General features: G+C 52.9%; 2 protein-coding genes across 5 annotated transcripts; both read left to right on the plus strand.

Moving 5' to 3' along the window:
- The first annotated feature begins 145 nt into the window (after positions 1-145).
- Positions 146-4,705, plus strand: bbs7 (Bardet-Biedl syndrome 7). 3 transcript variants are annotated; one of them, XM_053878618.1, is made up of 19 exons: positions 146-554; positions 775-840; positions 902-964; positions 1,040-1,215; positions 1,280-1,460; positions 1,525-1,597; positions 1,672-1,779; positions 1,878-2,008; positions 2,085-2,169; positions 2,241-2,343; positions 2,487-2,679; positions 2,736-2,819; positions 2,875-2,943; positions 3,182-3,321; positions 3,391-3,555; positions 3,620-3,729; positions 3,787-3,890; positions 3,958-4,081; positions 4,140-4,705. In XM_053878618.1, the coding sequence occupies exons 1-19, from the start codon at positions 519-521 to the stop codon at positions 4,271-4,273; spliced, it is 2,145 nt and encodes a 714-aa protein (XP_053734593.1). In that variant the 5' UTR covers positions 146-518; the 3' UTR covers positions 4,274-4,705. The 3 variants fall into 3 exon arrangements, with proteins under 3 accessions (XP_053734593.1, XP_053734594.1, XP_053734595.1); XM_053878619.1 differs by having other exon boundaries at positions 2,736-2,810; XM_053878620.1 differs by having other exon boundaries at positions 2,736-2,810; positions 2,878-2,943.
- A 132-nt stretch (positions 4,706-4,837) lies between these two features.
- ccna2 (cyclin A2) lies at positions 4,838-7,876 on the plus strand. 2 transcript variants are annotated; one of them, XR_008416060.1, is made up of 9 exons: positions 4,838-5,341; positions 5,692-5,932; positions 5,994-6,100; positions 6,536-6,759; positions 6,829-7,033; positions 7,100-7,213; positions 7,281-7,414; positions 7,487-7,650; positions 7,682-7,876. XR_008416060.1 is itself a non-coding variant. In XM_053878628.1 (8 exons), the coding sequence occupies exons 1-8, from the start codon at positions 5,117-5,119 to the stop codon at positions 7,536-7,538; spliced, it is 1,302 nt and encodes a 433-aa protein (XP_053734603.1). In that variant the 5' UTR covers positions 4,838-5,116; the 3' UTR covers positions 7,539-7,876. The 2 variants fall into 2 exon arrangements, 1 of the variants encoding a protein (XP_053734603.1); XM_053878628.1 differs by having other exon boundaries at positions 7,487-7,876.
- Positions 7,877-13,575: the final 5,699 nt, after the last annotated feature.

The following is a 13,575-nucleotide window of genomic DNA, read 5'->3' on the forward strand; positions in this document are numbered from 1 at the left end:
TCCATGTCGTGAGCACCGCTGGAACATCAGGAGGTCGCGTTCAAGTAGTGAAATCCACAGCCAACGTGACTGAACACTCGAGCTCGGCGTCTCCCATCAGCGCACACGCAGCCAATCACGACGCACTTTCAACATGTGACCTTCTCGTCCAATGACAGCGAAGCTTTTTCACTGCTACAGCGTTTCCATAACAACAGCTTCTGTCTCGTTGAGATGACTTCCAGCGCGTTTTTCAATATTGTATTCCTCTCTTCGCCGCTGTCTTTCACATCTTTATGTTGCTAGGGAGTTCTAGTTTTGTCCCTTGTTTTCGAAGGTTGCACTTCTGGTGGACGGTGCGTTCGAGCGTTCGAGCTAGCGTTAGCATGTCAGGCTAATCTCCGTTAATCCCAGTTGTGCTTTCCGAGTTAATGTCGATCAAGATGAGCCGTTTCAGTCGAGACTCCTGAATTATCTACTCACACGGAACCCAGTTCCATCTTTCCACTTGTTTTACTCGCCTCAGTTGACGAAGGACGATGGAGGTTCACCTGAACAGAGTCGACTACATCCAGGTAAAGACTTGCTGTTGTCGGAGCACTTCGTTATGGTCAAAATTCAGTTCTTTCATCACGTGAAATGAACGACGGGAATCTCAAGAGTTTCAGACCTAACGACATCTTTCATCTGTGCAGAGTGACGTCATAAATCAAAGTTGGGATTCTGACCGTACCTGTCTCTGACACTCGAGTTTCACACGTCACGACCTTTGTTCTCACGCTTGTGTCTGCACAGGTGGGTGTGACGTCCCAGAAGACCATGCGTCTTCTCCCTGCTCTGGGGAAGAAAGCCACCCAGAAGGTAAGTCTGATGGTCTGGTCAACGGGGACGAGTCTTCATCGTGGGTGTGGGCTGGTTCCAGGTGGCAGTCGCAGATCATGACGGCGTGCTCACCTGTTTTGGGATGAAGAAGGGAGAAGCCGTGGTGAGTGTCACCAACATGGGAGAAAGTGGGCTCCTGAAGGTGTTTGTGTTTCTGATGAGCCATGTTGTCCTCCAGCCGGTGTTCAAGACCCTGCCCGGACAGAAGATCACCAGGATGGACCTGGGCGGGGCGGCGGGGACCCCGCAGGAGAAGATCTTCGTCTGCTCCGGGTCTCAGGTCCGAGGGTTCACCAAGAAAGGAAAGCAGTTCCTCACCTTTGAAGCCAATCTGACTGAGAGCATCAACGCCATGTAGGAGTCGACACACTCAGCCCAGTGTCTCCTGAGCCTGATTCTGATGTTCCTGATGTTCCAGGCACGTCTCAGGTGCGGATCTCTTTGTGTGTGCCAGCTACATCTACAACCACTACTGCGACTGTAAGGACCAGGACTACTTCCTCTGTGGAGACAAGATCAACGACATCACGTGCTTGTCGCTGGACTCGCGTCAGGTTCCAGTGCTGGCCTGCCAAGATCGGGTCCTGCGGGTCCTGAAGGTGAGCCAGGTCAGCTGATGTTTGCACTGTTCCAGTCTTGATTTTGTTCCTGAACCTTTCACAGGGATCTGAGCTCTCGTACAACACCGAGGTCCCGGGCCCACCGTCAGTGTTGGAGCTGTACAACAGAGATGGGGGTGAGATCACAGAGATGGGGGGGGGGGGGTTCAGTGGTCTGGGTGAAGAGCATCTTCATGCTGTGCTCCTGCAGGAGAAGAAGTTCTCCTTGGAACCACAGACGGGAAAATCGGACTGATTCAGATCGGAGAGAAAGAAGCTACGATCAAGTGGGAGATCGAAAACGACAAGAAGAAAGGAGGTGTGTGATGGCTCCTGCAGTGATGGGCAGCTCTCACTGGGGGCGCCACCATTGCCATGCTTGCTGCTGTTGTCAAGAGCGGTCTCATCTCTGCTCAGGAGTTCTCTGCATCGACACGTTTGATATCGTGGGAGACGGCGTGAGTGACATCCTGGTGGGCAGAGACGACGGCTCCGTGGAGGTCTACGGTTTCGACAGCTCCAGCGAACCAACGCTGCGCTTCCAACACGTCAGTTCCTCCTGTTGTAGGAGCCAGTCAGCTGATGTCTGCATCCTTGTCCTCAGTTTGACACGACTGTCCACAGGTTCTGTCTGAGAGCGTCACGTCTGTCCAGGGAGGATGTGTGGGGAAGGAGTCCTATGACGAAGTGCTGACGGTGACATACACAGGTGTGACCTCTGACCTCACTCACGCCAAGTTTCTGTCTTTCACCTCTGCTCTCTCTCTCTCTCTCTCTAAGGATGGGTGACGGGTCTGACCACGGAACCCCAGAAGGCCGAGGCAGGTCCAGGGGAGGAGGTCAAGATGAGCAAAGAGACTCAGTCCAAAGTGGAAGCTCTGAGGTCAGAAGGTCGGCAGTGACTGTAACGCTGCACACACACATGGGTTCTTGCTGATCCTCTTATTTCCACCCTGGAGTCAGGGTGGAAATAAAAGTTTGAATCATATGATCATGACTTCACTGCTGTGCTCTCTGGGGGTCCAGAGCGGAGCTGGAGCAGCTGCAGATCAAAGTTCTGCAGGGCCGGGAACAGTACCAGCAGACGTCCCAGTCCAGCACGGCCGTCTCCTCGGTTCCGGTCTTCAGCATCAACGACAAGTTCTCGCTCTGCAGAGACGACGCCAGCTACAGCCTGACGCTGGAAGTGCAGACAGCCATTGACAACCTGCTGCTGCAGGTACGATGCCCACCGACCTGCCTTACTGGCTTTTATTCTGAAAGTCTTCTCCACAGAGCGACGTCCCCATCGACTTGCTGGACGTGGACAAGAACTCGGCCGTGGTCAGCTTCAGCGAGTGCGACTCTGAGGTGAGCCAGGTTAGTACCGGGCCACCTCCCGCCGCTTCTGTTCTGACGCTTTTCTCGCCTCCAGCAGACCAACGGAAACTTCCTGCTGGCCACCTACAGGTGTCAGGCCAACACCACCCGGCTGGAGCTCAAGGTGAGTTGAAATCTGAACTGAACCAACCCACAGCAGCACTGACTGGACCCAAACCAGAACTGCTGATGTGAAATCATTTGATGTGATTTCAATTTATGATAACAGAAACTGGAAAACTTTCTCACAATGAAACAGGTCTACATGTAGTTCATTAAATATGGCTTCGGTTCATGCACATATAACAATGGAATAAGTCAATAGGCATGGTTCGTCTCTCTCTGTGGTGGTGCTGGTCCAGGTCCGGTCCATTGAGGGGCAGTACGGCACTCTGCAGGCCTACGTGACCCCAAGGCTGCAGCCCAAGACGTGCCAGGTCCGCCAGTACCAGATCAAGCCTCTGTCTCTCCATCAGCGGAGCCATCACGTGGACCCGGACCGGTCAGCTCAGGCTCTCTCCTGTTCCTCCTCCTGGACTCGGAATTTACCCGTATCTCTGTTTCCCTTCAGACCCATGAACCGGCTCAGTCTGGTGGGTCAGTTCAGTCTGGCAGAGATCCACTCCTGGGTGGTCTTCTGTCTGCCCGAGGTCCCTGAGAAGACTCCTGCTGGGGACAGCGTCACCTTCTACTTTCAGAACACCTTCCTGGGCACCCAGCTGGAGGCCACCTACTGGTGAGCACACGCCAGTGGTCAGGAGGGTGTTCTGGTCCGGTCTTGACTTCTGTCCACTCTTCAGCCGAGGTGAAGGTCACTTCAGGTCGGACAACATCTCCACTATCTCCATTCTCAGTGATGTTCTCTCCAAAGAAGCCACCAAACGAAAGATCAACCTCAACATCTCCTATGGTGAGTCTTAGCCAGCTGGCGACCTCTGACCTCTATCTGACACCATTGCTCCGCCAGACATCAACGATGACTCAGTCAGTCACACGCTCAACATGATCCACCCCAAACTGGAGTACCAGCTGGTTCTGGCCCGCAAGGTCCAACTGATTGACGCCCTCAAGGTGACTTCTGTGTGTGTTTCCCTGACCTGACTCTGACTCTGACCCCCTCTCTGACTCGGGTCTCCAGGAGCTTCAGGTCCACGAGGGAAACGCAGACTTCCTGGTTCCTGAGTATCGCAGCATCCTGGACGAGTCATCGAGTCTCCTGGACGAGTTCAAGAAGCAGCCGGCTCACCTGGAGAGACTCTACGGTTGGTGGTCCTCGACACAGGCTGGTTCGTGATCACATTGTCCCTCTGGTCTCTGCAGGGATGATCACGGACCTCTACATCGACAAGTACAAGTTCAAAGGTCAGAACGTGAAGACCAAGGTGTCGTCGCTGCTGGAGATTCTGGACCATTACGACCTGAACTCTCTGCTGGACTTCTTCAATGAGGCGTGATATCGCAGCGTCATCATAGCAATGCTTCACACAAGAGACAAGAAACTGCTTTAGGTGTCCTCGACTCACGAGCTCATGTGACTGCAACTCTCCTTAAACAAGCGTCCCTGTCATTAAAAACACCAACAAAAAAAAACGATTTTAGACTCACCGAAGTCTTGAAAGGTGAGCTAAATAAATGTTTAATCATGTTGTTGTTTTTAGAAACATTGTTGAACTGCTAATGGAAGAAGTATAGAAGATAAACACTAAAACTGGAAATGAAAATGGATATTTGGTGCATTTCTGTAAGAGTTTAAAGTCTGTGTGTTAATCCCGTCACCCTTATTGTGAGAGGGTCCACATCAGATTTACTTTTCATTGCGATGTTTCAATAAAAAACGCAAATTTTCCCGATAGCGTCCCACCCACCACGTGTTTATCACTAATAAATGTTTACACAAACCTACTCTCGTTTCCGTCGAACCGGTTTTAAATTTGCAATCAGTCGAAACGTTCCTCCTCGGGCGCCGTAGTTTGGCTACGTCATCGCCAGCGCGGCCTGTGATTGGCCCGTTTCAATCCTCGCGGGCTACTTGAACAGAAAGAAAGCCGTGTGTTTGTGTCGACGGCAGCTCCGCAGGTTTGTCCGCGTCTTCTCTGCGATGGCGACTTGAGCTTCGTTTTTATTCCACAGACTCTTTTAAATCGGTTGGTTTGCAGCTCGCAGCTCCCCGGACCTGTCTGTTTTATTGCGCTTTTATCTGGAGCTGCTCGGTCTCGCTTTTAAGAAACGTTTGACTGTTTGAAGCGAGTTTCTGCGCGCCTTTGTAGTTTTGGGCCGCCTCTGCACGCAACACTAAGATGTCAGGAGTGAACCGAGGACAGACGAGCGCGGTCAGCGATCTCCATGACCAGGAGAACGTGCTCTCCAGGCTGCGGGGCTCCACCAAGCCTCGATCCGTGGAGAACCAGGAGAACGTCCCGCCCAAACAGCCCGCAGCCAAAACCACCACCAGAACCGTCCTGGGAGCCCTGCAACCCACCCAGAGGACCAAGATCCAGAACCAGCGCGGAACCACCAAGCAGGTAGGGCTTTTAGAGCTTCCGTTAGCCACCGCCATTTTGGCGGACTCGCGCTCCAAACTCGAACCCGGACTCTTTTAAAAGCCCACGGTAGTATCAACACGTTTGCTCTGCAGGGAGCTGCACTTCATTCAATACCATGAGTCATAAAAACGCGCTTTCACTGAGCCTACCGGCCATTTTGACGCTGCCTTTAAACTCGCCTAGCGCTGATGCTAGCTGACGTTCAGACGCTGGGACTCTTGACTAACCCCCTTTGTCAGGATGCTCATGCGTGTACTGGAGGCCCCTGCCCCTCCTGGGTGAGTGGACCCTTCAGCTGTGGCATTAACCTTATCACTGACTTGTTCCAGGAGTCGTCGCAGCCTCTGTGCAGGCATGAAGATGTCAAGGCCCACGAGAAGCCGGCGTCCAAGGCGTCATCCTTCCAGATCCATGTGGACGAGCCTGATGTCCCCTGCACCAGGAAACCAGTGGCGGTGAAAGAGGAGCCCATAGTTGAGGAGTCTCCTCTGCCCATCGACGGCGCTGTGGCTTGTCTCCGCCAGCCGCTCGCCACCATCGACAGAGTAGCCGCCATGGAAGTCAGCTTCGGTGAGTTTCAGGGTGCGCTGTGCCGTGACCTCATCTCACCCCCCCTTCATGTTGCCTCCAGACTCTCCCATGGACATGTCTCTGATGGAGGCGGAGGACAAGCCTGTCCGAGTCAACGAGGCGCCGGAGTACGCCGCGGAGATCTACAGCTACCTGCGAGAACTGGAGGTGATTATGTTAAAAGCGATGGCTTCGCATGTCTGTGCTGATCTCATCACCAGTTGATGAGATACTTCTGGTGGTCCAAACAACCTCATTAGTTCAACGTGTTGCTGCTGTGACCTTTTCACTGACTCCTAACGTGAAAGTTCACATGTCCCCCACTTGAGTTTGATAAAACAAGGTGCTGGCCTAAGTCATCTGAATATTCAAACAAGGTGTGAACCTTCAGACACAGCTGTGCCTGAGTGAACTAGCTCCTTGGTGCTGCTGTGATCCTGAGCTGGTGTCTCACACGCTGCATTCGAACCCAGCAAACTCGCTGCATTTCACGGTGAACCCTCATCGGTTCAAACCCTAGTGCAGTCTGGCTGGTCAAGGTGACTCCTCAACTAAGTTCTGTTGGGACTGAACACATGTCCTCTGCTCCAATGTCCATCTCAGGAGCGGAACCGGCCCAAAGCAGGCTACATGAAGAAGCAGCCAGACATCACCAACAGTATGCGGGCCATCCTGGTGGACTGGCTGGTGGAGGTGGGCGAGGAGTACAAGCTCCAGAACGAGACTCTCTACTTGGCAGTCAACTACATCGACCGCTTCCTGTCCTCCATGTCGGTGCTGCGAGGGAAGCTGCAGCTCGTGGGAACTGCCGCCATGCTGCTGGCCGCGTGAGTCTTGACACCCTCCACCCCCTCACCCGCCGGCGAGACTCATCCCTCCCCTAACGCTCCATGCAGGAAATTCGAGGAGATTTACCCCCCTGAGGTGGCCGAGTTCGTCTACATCACAGATGACACCTACACCAAGAAGCAGGTGCTGAGGATGGAGCATCTGGTGCTGAAGGTTCTGTCCTTTGACCTGGCGGCGCCGACCATCAACCAGTTCCTGTCGCAGTACTTCACTCAGCAGCCGGCCAACAAGCAGGTGGAGAGTCTGGCCTCGGTGAGTCTCGTCTGTCGGCTCGTGACCTCTCCACCTTTTACCTGCTCACATGACTCCTCTCCTCAGTACCTCGGTGAGCTGAGCCTCGTGGACTCTGATCCCTTCCTCAAGTACCTGCCTTCCCACACGGCAGCAGCTGCCTACACACTGGCCAACTTCACGATGACCGGAGGATCATGGGTGAGTGAGCTCTCTGTCCCGCTCATAAGCCCACTGGGCTGCTGTCTCACACCTGTCCTGTGTTCAGCCCAAATCTTTGACGGAGATGAGCGGCTACTCGCTGGAGGACCTGATGCCTGCTATCGTGGACCTGCACCAGATGTTTGTCAAAGCCCCGCAGCACCCCCAGCAGTCTGTACGGGAGAAGTACAAGGGCCCCAAGTGAGTCAGTCTTCCACCCACGCCTGCCATGAGGGCTGCCAAAGTTTCTCACATGCTCCCTCTCTCCTGCAGGTACTCCGAGGTCTCTCAGATTGAGGCGCCAGCCGAGCTCTTCCTGAAGTGACTCCCCTTCCCTGTTAGTTCCGGTCCGCTCTGTCAGAGCGCGTTTAGAATTTTTTAAATGTTTTTTGAGTTTCCTGGTCAATTTTCGACTTTGACTCAGACTGAAGCTCTGCCTCTACTTTAAGACTCGGACTGAAACTCTGCCTCAGTGTCCTGCTCAGCCCGGCGGCGTCTGGAGACTGCTGGACCCGGCTGCACTGTGGGTCCACGTCGTGTTTTGTTTTTCACCGACGTGTAAATATTTGAACAGATTAAAGTCGCTTGTCTGTCCATCTCCTTCGTACATGTTTTTGACGTCTGCCCTGTAAAATAAGACTCGTGTAAATAAAAGTCTTTAAACCACCCGATGACCTTTATGTCAGTCTGCTTGCTTCCACTGACATCTGGAACCTAGACCGGCTCTGCTCAAGCCCCTGAGGACTGAGTTGAAGCTTCTGACACTAGACTTCTCTTGGCTTCAATTATGACTCGATGGTCATCTGCTTTAATGGCTTCCTTCTTTGCAGAGCTCACCTCTGCTCTCACCATGTGCTGTTGATGCGGCATCCTGGATTCTCAGCCTGTGCCTCTGCTTTGTTCTCACAAGGGGAAATTCACTCGTTTTGAACGACGGCTCACGTAAATGGCCAACAGAGGCCGCTGTTTCCCACAGCTCATCTCGAACTGCTGTCTTCAGCATCGCGCTTGTGTTCAGTTCTGACAGCGGTGCACTCGCATCGGCTCAACTTCATCTTTGTTTCACTCGTGGGTGCTTTTAGTGTTTTCTTTAGTCTAATTCTCTTCTGAGGCCACGGACCGGGTCCAGGTCCTCCCAGGGGACCCTCTAGTCTTCAGGCTCTCCTCACTGCGCTGATGGCTCCCTTCAAAAACACACTCTGGGTTGCAGTGACTTCATACTCCCAGGAGCATCCTGTCTCACCAGCTGGACTGGTTCCGTGATCGCTTCATCTCCGGGTCAGTACAGAGCCAACTCTGAAACCAGTTAGATGTCGTTGACGCGCACCCGCGCCCCAGCCAATGGCAGCGCAGGGAGAGGGCGGAGCAGGGGGGTAGAGGGATTGGAAGGGAGAGCTGCAGGAGAACCACCACAGCTCGCCGGACGCTCCACAGGTCCTCCGCTCCTCACCGGACGCGCGCCATGGACGCAGCCGAGCAGCGCGCCTCCTTGCTGGGCTGAAATCTGCGCGCATGGACCAGCCTCCGTCTCCGACTCGCGCACCCGGGACGGGGTCTGCAGCCTGACCTGACCCGCCCCACACATGCCTGCGCCCAGAAAATTCCTGGTGGCGTCCACGTCGCTGCCGCTGACCCTCAGCTGGAGCTGGAACCTGAGCCTGTACCTGGGGCTGCTGCTGGCGCTGCTGGGCCTCATGCTGCTGCTGCTCTGGATGCTGATGATGCAGCTCCGCAACTCCGTGGCCAAGTCCGCGCTGCTGCAGCCCGCGCGCTCCTTCCGGCTGCCCGCGGAGCCCAGCCGAGTGCTGTGAGTGGACGGCAGGGGGCGCCACAGCTCCGGACTCTCATCTCTCTCCGCTGACTGTCATTAAAGCTCCGTGATTGTTTCCACAGAACCGTCTCTGCTCGTCTGTGGACCGTCTGTGCTGCTACCACCGCGAGCGCGCGCGCGAGTGTGTGTCCCTGTACTTGCATGTTTGTGAGGACCAGTAAGAGTTTTTAATCCCCAGAGTGAGGCCATTGTGGCCGGTCCTCGAGGGGCTTTGAGGGTCAACACTTCAAGATACAGTAGATGATTATAGTCGGGTTTAAGTTCTGGTGAAGGCTGTTTTGGAAGGTCAGGCTGAGGGTGTCAAAAGAACCCTGATGGCTTGGCCCGGAAGCCCACAACCACGCGGCCCTTCAGTGATTCAGTATGGCTCCTGTCAATGAGTGTCCTCACAAAGATAGAAGTACGAACATGCGTGTGTGTGTGTGTCCTGAGGGACAGCTGGTAATTACATGTCACTGCTGATGTGACTCTCTGACCAGCGGAAACATGATGACCAGCTGCTGGCAGTGTGACCCTCCAGGTTCCTGCAGTGGTCAGTCGCTGCCTCAGAGGTGCAGGGCAGCCTCTTTGTTTGGTCTCCAGCAGATCAGTCGGTTAAAAGTGCTTCCTGTTGATGGCACACTTGTGTTCCATCGTCCGCTGTTAAAGTGCATCACTAGAGAGAGGCTAACTGTTACGGCTGGGTGTCGATCGCAAAGCTAGCGCATGCTGGTCATAATGTAACAGCCTTTTTAAAGCAGGTTGCTTTTCTCAGCAAACAAAAATAGAGACACAGGTGGATGAATGTGCAATTTGTGTGAACTCACACCCATATTGTCTTCCTATCTTAGTGAGGACCGTCATTGCCGTAACCCTTTCCCCAGCCGCGGCCCCTAAACCTAACCATCTAAAACGTAACCTTTACTCTTAACCAAATTAAAGCCCAGTTATAATAACCCAGCTATTTTGTAGTTTTAAATCTCCAAATGTGGGTTAAAAATGTCCTCACAAAGATAGAAGAAGAAGAACACACACGTATGCACTTGACAGTGCCACACAAGCGCACACTCATCTACACACACACACACACACACACACACACAACAAAGGTGTGGAGTCACATGTTGCTGCTCGCTGGGCGTGAAAACATCGACTCGACTCTTCAGGAACAAAAGCGTTTGCAAGCCTGTTGCTGTCGCGACTGTGTGTGTGTGTGTGTGTGTGTGTGTGAGTGAAGAGCTCAGATTGCCTCTCGCTCTGGTGGAATGCCGACTCGACAAATTAGCCTTCAGAGGTTGACGTGCGCCGGCAGGAAACGCTTCAATTGCCCTTAATGACAGACCGAGGGACAGAGGAGGCTGTTTGTGAAGCCCTTTCTTTTCTGTGAAAGACGTTCCAACATCTGAACTCTAGCGCCATCAACAGATGGCAGGAGGCTCAGACATCATGCGGAGAAGGGCGCGGTCGACTGTCTGCTGAAGACAGTGTTCGACACCAGCTTCTTCCTCCTGTGGTAGAGAGTCCTTTACAAAACTCCTGGATCCAGACGCTGATCCCTCCTGGAACTGAACCATCAGTTCCTTGTCCCACTTCACATCGTTCACCTGTGCTCCATCAGGGGCCCCTCGACTCTGCGGCCTGTGAGCGAACAGCTTCAGAACATGCCTCTCACTCGTCTCCACAAACATCCGTCGGAGGATCTAAACAGCGAGGTGTTATACAGCAGGTGAGATCTAATCCACACTCTTAATGAGAATCTGCCCCCTCCACCCTCATCCTCACCCCCCCACCTGCTCCGTCTCTTCACACCTTCTCTCACGTAATGAGCTCATTTTCACGCCGCTCCCTGGTCGACCCTCCACTTCAGCGGCAACAAACACAGCCCGGGAGCCGGTCTGGACTGTGATGAACAGGTCCATCCTCACCCCTCCTCCTCCCCCATCCCCCGGCACTCGTCCTCCATTACATCCTCACACAGTGTGTGATGCTGCTGTGCTCGACACTGCGTCTGTGATCCAGGTCTGGTGAAAGACGGCTCTGAGTGCTCTCCTGGGTCTGCCCCGGGACCTCCTCCCAGCCCCGCACCTCAACAGTCTGCTCCCGGAGCAGCAGAGGGTCACCACCTCCGAGTCTGGTGGTGGAGTGTAAACAGAATGCGACTTCAGGGAGCGCGAGGAGAGCAGGGTGAGATGAGGAGCAGCCAGGAGTTTAATGAGATCCTTGATGAGTGCTGGTGATGGCCGCTCCTCGCCCAGGACACGCATTAAGCTGCTGCTGAGAGGTTTGTGGAACCAGGGCCCAGTTTAGTGGTTGGAACCAAGAGCAGCTTCCAATGAAGTCCCTGGTGGTGCAGTCTGCTCCCAGCGCCCCCTGCAGCAGAAGGACGGCACCGTCTCTGACCCTGCTCCTTCACTCATGCTGGGCCTGCTGCCATGGCTCCACAGGACTGAAGGTCGGCCTCAGCTCCTGTGGACCTTGGGTGATGGAGAGTCCAGAGGAGAGGAAACAGGATGCTGCTCATTTCCAGTGTAATTAAGAGCAGAGGGAGGAAGAGGACCCGCTGGTGACGATGATGACACCTGAGCTGCAACACGACTCGCGTGTTTACTTCCTGACACCTACTCCTGACACTACTTCCACCAGTACTACCACCCCACGTGTACTATTTCCACATTTGGTACCAGCACAACTACAGCAGTGCTTCCAACACCCCTGCCACTACAACTATCTGCACCTGACCAAGGACCAGCCTGAGCTTCGGTGGCACTCAGGCTTCCTGAGCCCAGCACAGCTGGTACCACGGTGATGACCACACCACCCTCCCCCTCAGCAGCGTCTCACCTGAGCCTGCGCTAATTCCACCTGATGACTGGGGAAAACAATCCCTGACGCGGACAACAGCAGGTGGCAGGATGACAGCAGCTGAAAGAGGAGACGGCAGGTGAAGGTAGAAGTACACAGGTGACTTTCCCTCCACACAGTCACCTGGACGCCAGAAGACCACAGACAAAGGTAAAGCTCACTCTACTGCTGCTGCTGATAGCACTACTACATCCTTCCCTGCTGCCACTACTACTACTACTACTACTACTACCTTTACTACTACTACTACTACTACTACCTTTACTTCTACTGCTGCTGATAGCACTACTACATCCTTCCCTGCTGCTACTACTACTATTACTCCTGCTGCTGCTGATAGCACTACTACATCCTTCCCTGCTGCTACTACTACTACTACTACTACTACTACCTTTACTACTACTGCTGCTGATAGCACTACTACATCCTTCTCTGCTGCTGCTACTACTACTACTACTGCTGCTGATAGCACTACTACATCCTTCTCTACTGCAGCTACTACTACTACTACTACCTTTACTACTACTGCTGCTGATAGCACTACTACATCCTTCTCTGCTGCTGCTACTACTACTACTACTACTGCTGCTGATAGCACTACTACATCCTTCTCTACTGCAGCTACTACTACTACTACTACTACCTTTACTACTACGGCTGCTGATAGCACTACTACATCCTTCTCTGCTGCTACTACTACCTTTACTACTGCTGCTGATAGCACTACTACATCCTTCTCTACTGCAGCTACTACTACTACTACTACCTTTACTACTACGGCTGCTGATAGCACTACTACATCCTTCTCTGCTGCTACTACTACCTTTACTGCTGCTGCCGCCGATAGCACTACTACACCCTTCTCTGCTACTACTACTACCTTTACCACTGCTGCTGCTGATAGCACTACTACATCCTTCCCTGTTGCTACTACTACCTTTACTACTGCGGCTGCTGATAGCACTACTACACCCTTCTCTGCTGCTACTACTACCTTTACCACTGCTGCTGCTGATAGCACTACTACACCCTTCTCTGCTGCTACTACTACCTTTACTACTACGGCTGCTGATAGCACTACTTCATCCTTCCCTGTTGCTACTACTACCTTTACTGCTGCTGCTGCTGCTGATAGCACTACTACATCCTTCACTGCTGCTGCTACTACCTTTACTACTACTGCTGCTGATAGCACAACTACATCCTTCTCTACTGCTACTACTACTATTACTACTGCTACCATGGCTGCTGCTTGTGCTGCACTACTGCCAGCTACCATTGCTGCTGCAACTAGTCATCATACTGCGCACAGTATTATTGCCTATTTACTGACTTACAATAATACCACAGTACTACTGTTACCACTGCCATCAGTATTGGCACCAATACTATTTCACCAACGTTTACTGGTAATTTGATCTCACCTCATTATTAGAAGTATTAGAAGTATAATGAGTGCAGCTAATTTGTAGATCTACTTCTTAAATACTAAATACCCACTTAATGTCACGACTAACACAACTCCCACAGAGACATCTTATGCTACCACCCAGATGAAAAAGTAGTCGTGGCTCTGGACGTAGTTTCACTTTGTAGTACCTCCATCACCAGCAATAACTACGAGTACTTCTGCTACATTTCATACACCCACACTGTTGCTACCACTGTCAATATTTCCTATAATTGTAGC

The sequence above is a fragment of the Synchiropus splendidus genome, chromosome 11, assembly GCF_027744825.2.
Source record: "Synchiropus splendidus isolate RoL2022-P1 chromosome 11, RoL_Sspl_1.0, whole genome shotgun sequence".
In the NCBI taxonomy this organism is placed as follows: Eukaryota; Metazoa; Chordata; class Actinopteri; order Syngnathiformes; family Callionymidae; genus Synchiropus; species Synchiropus splendidus.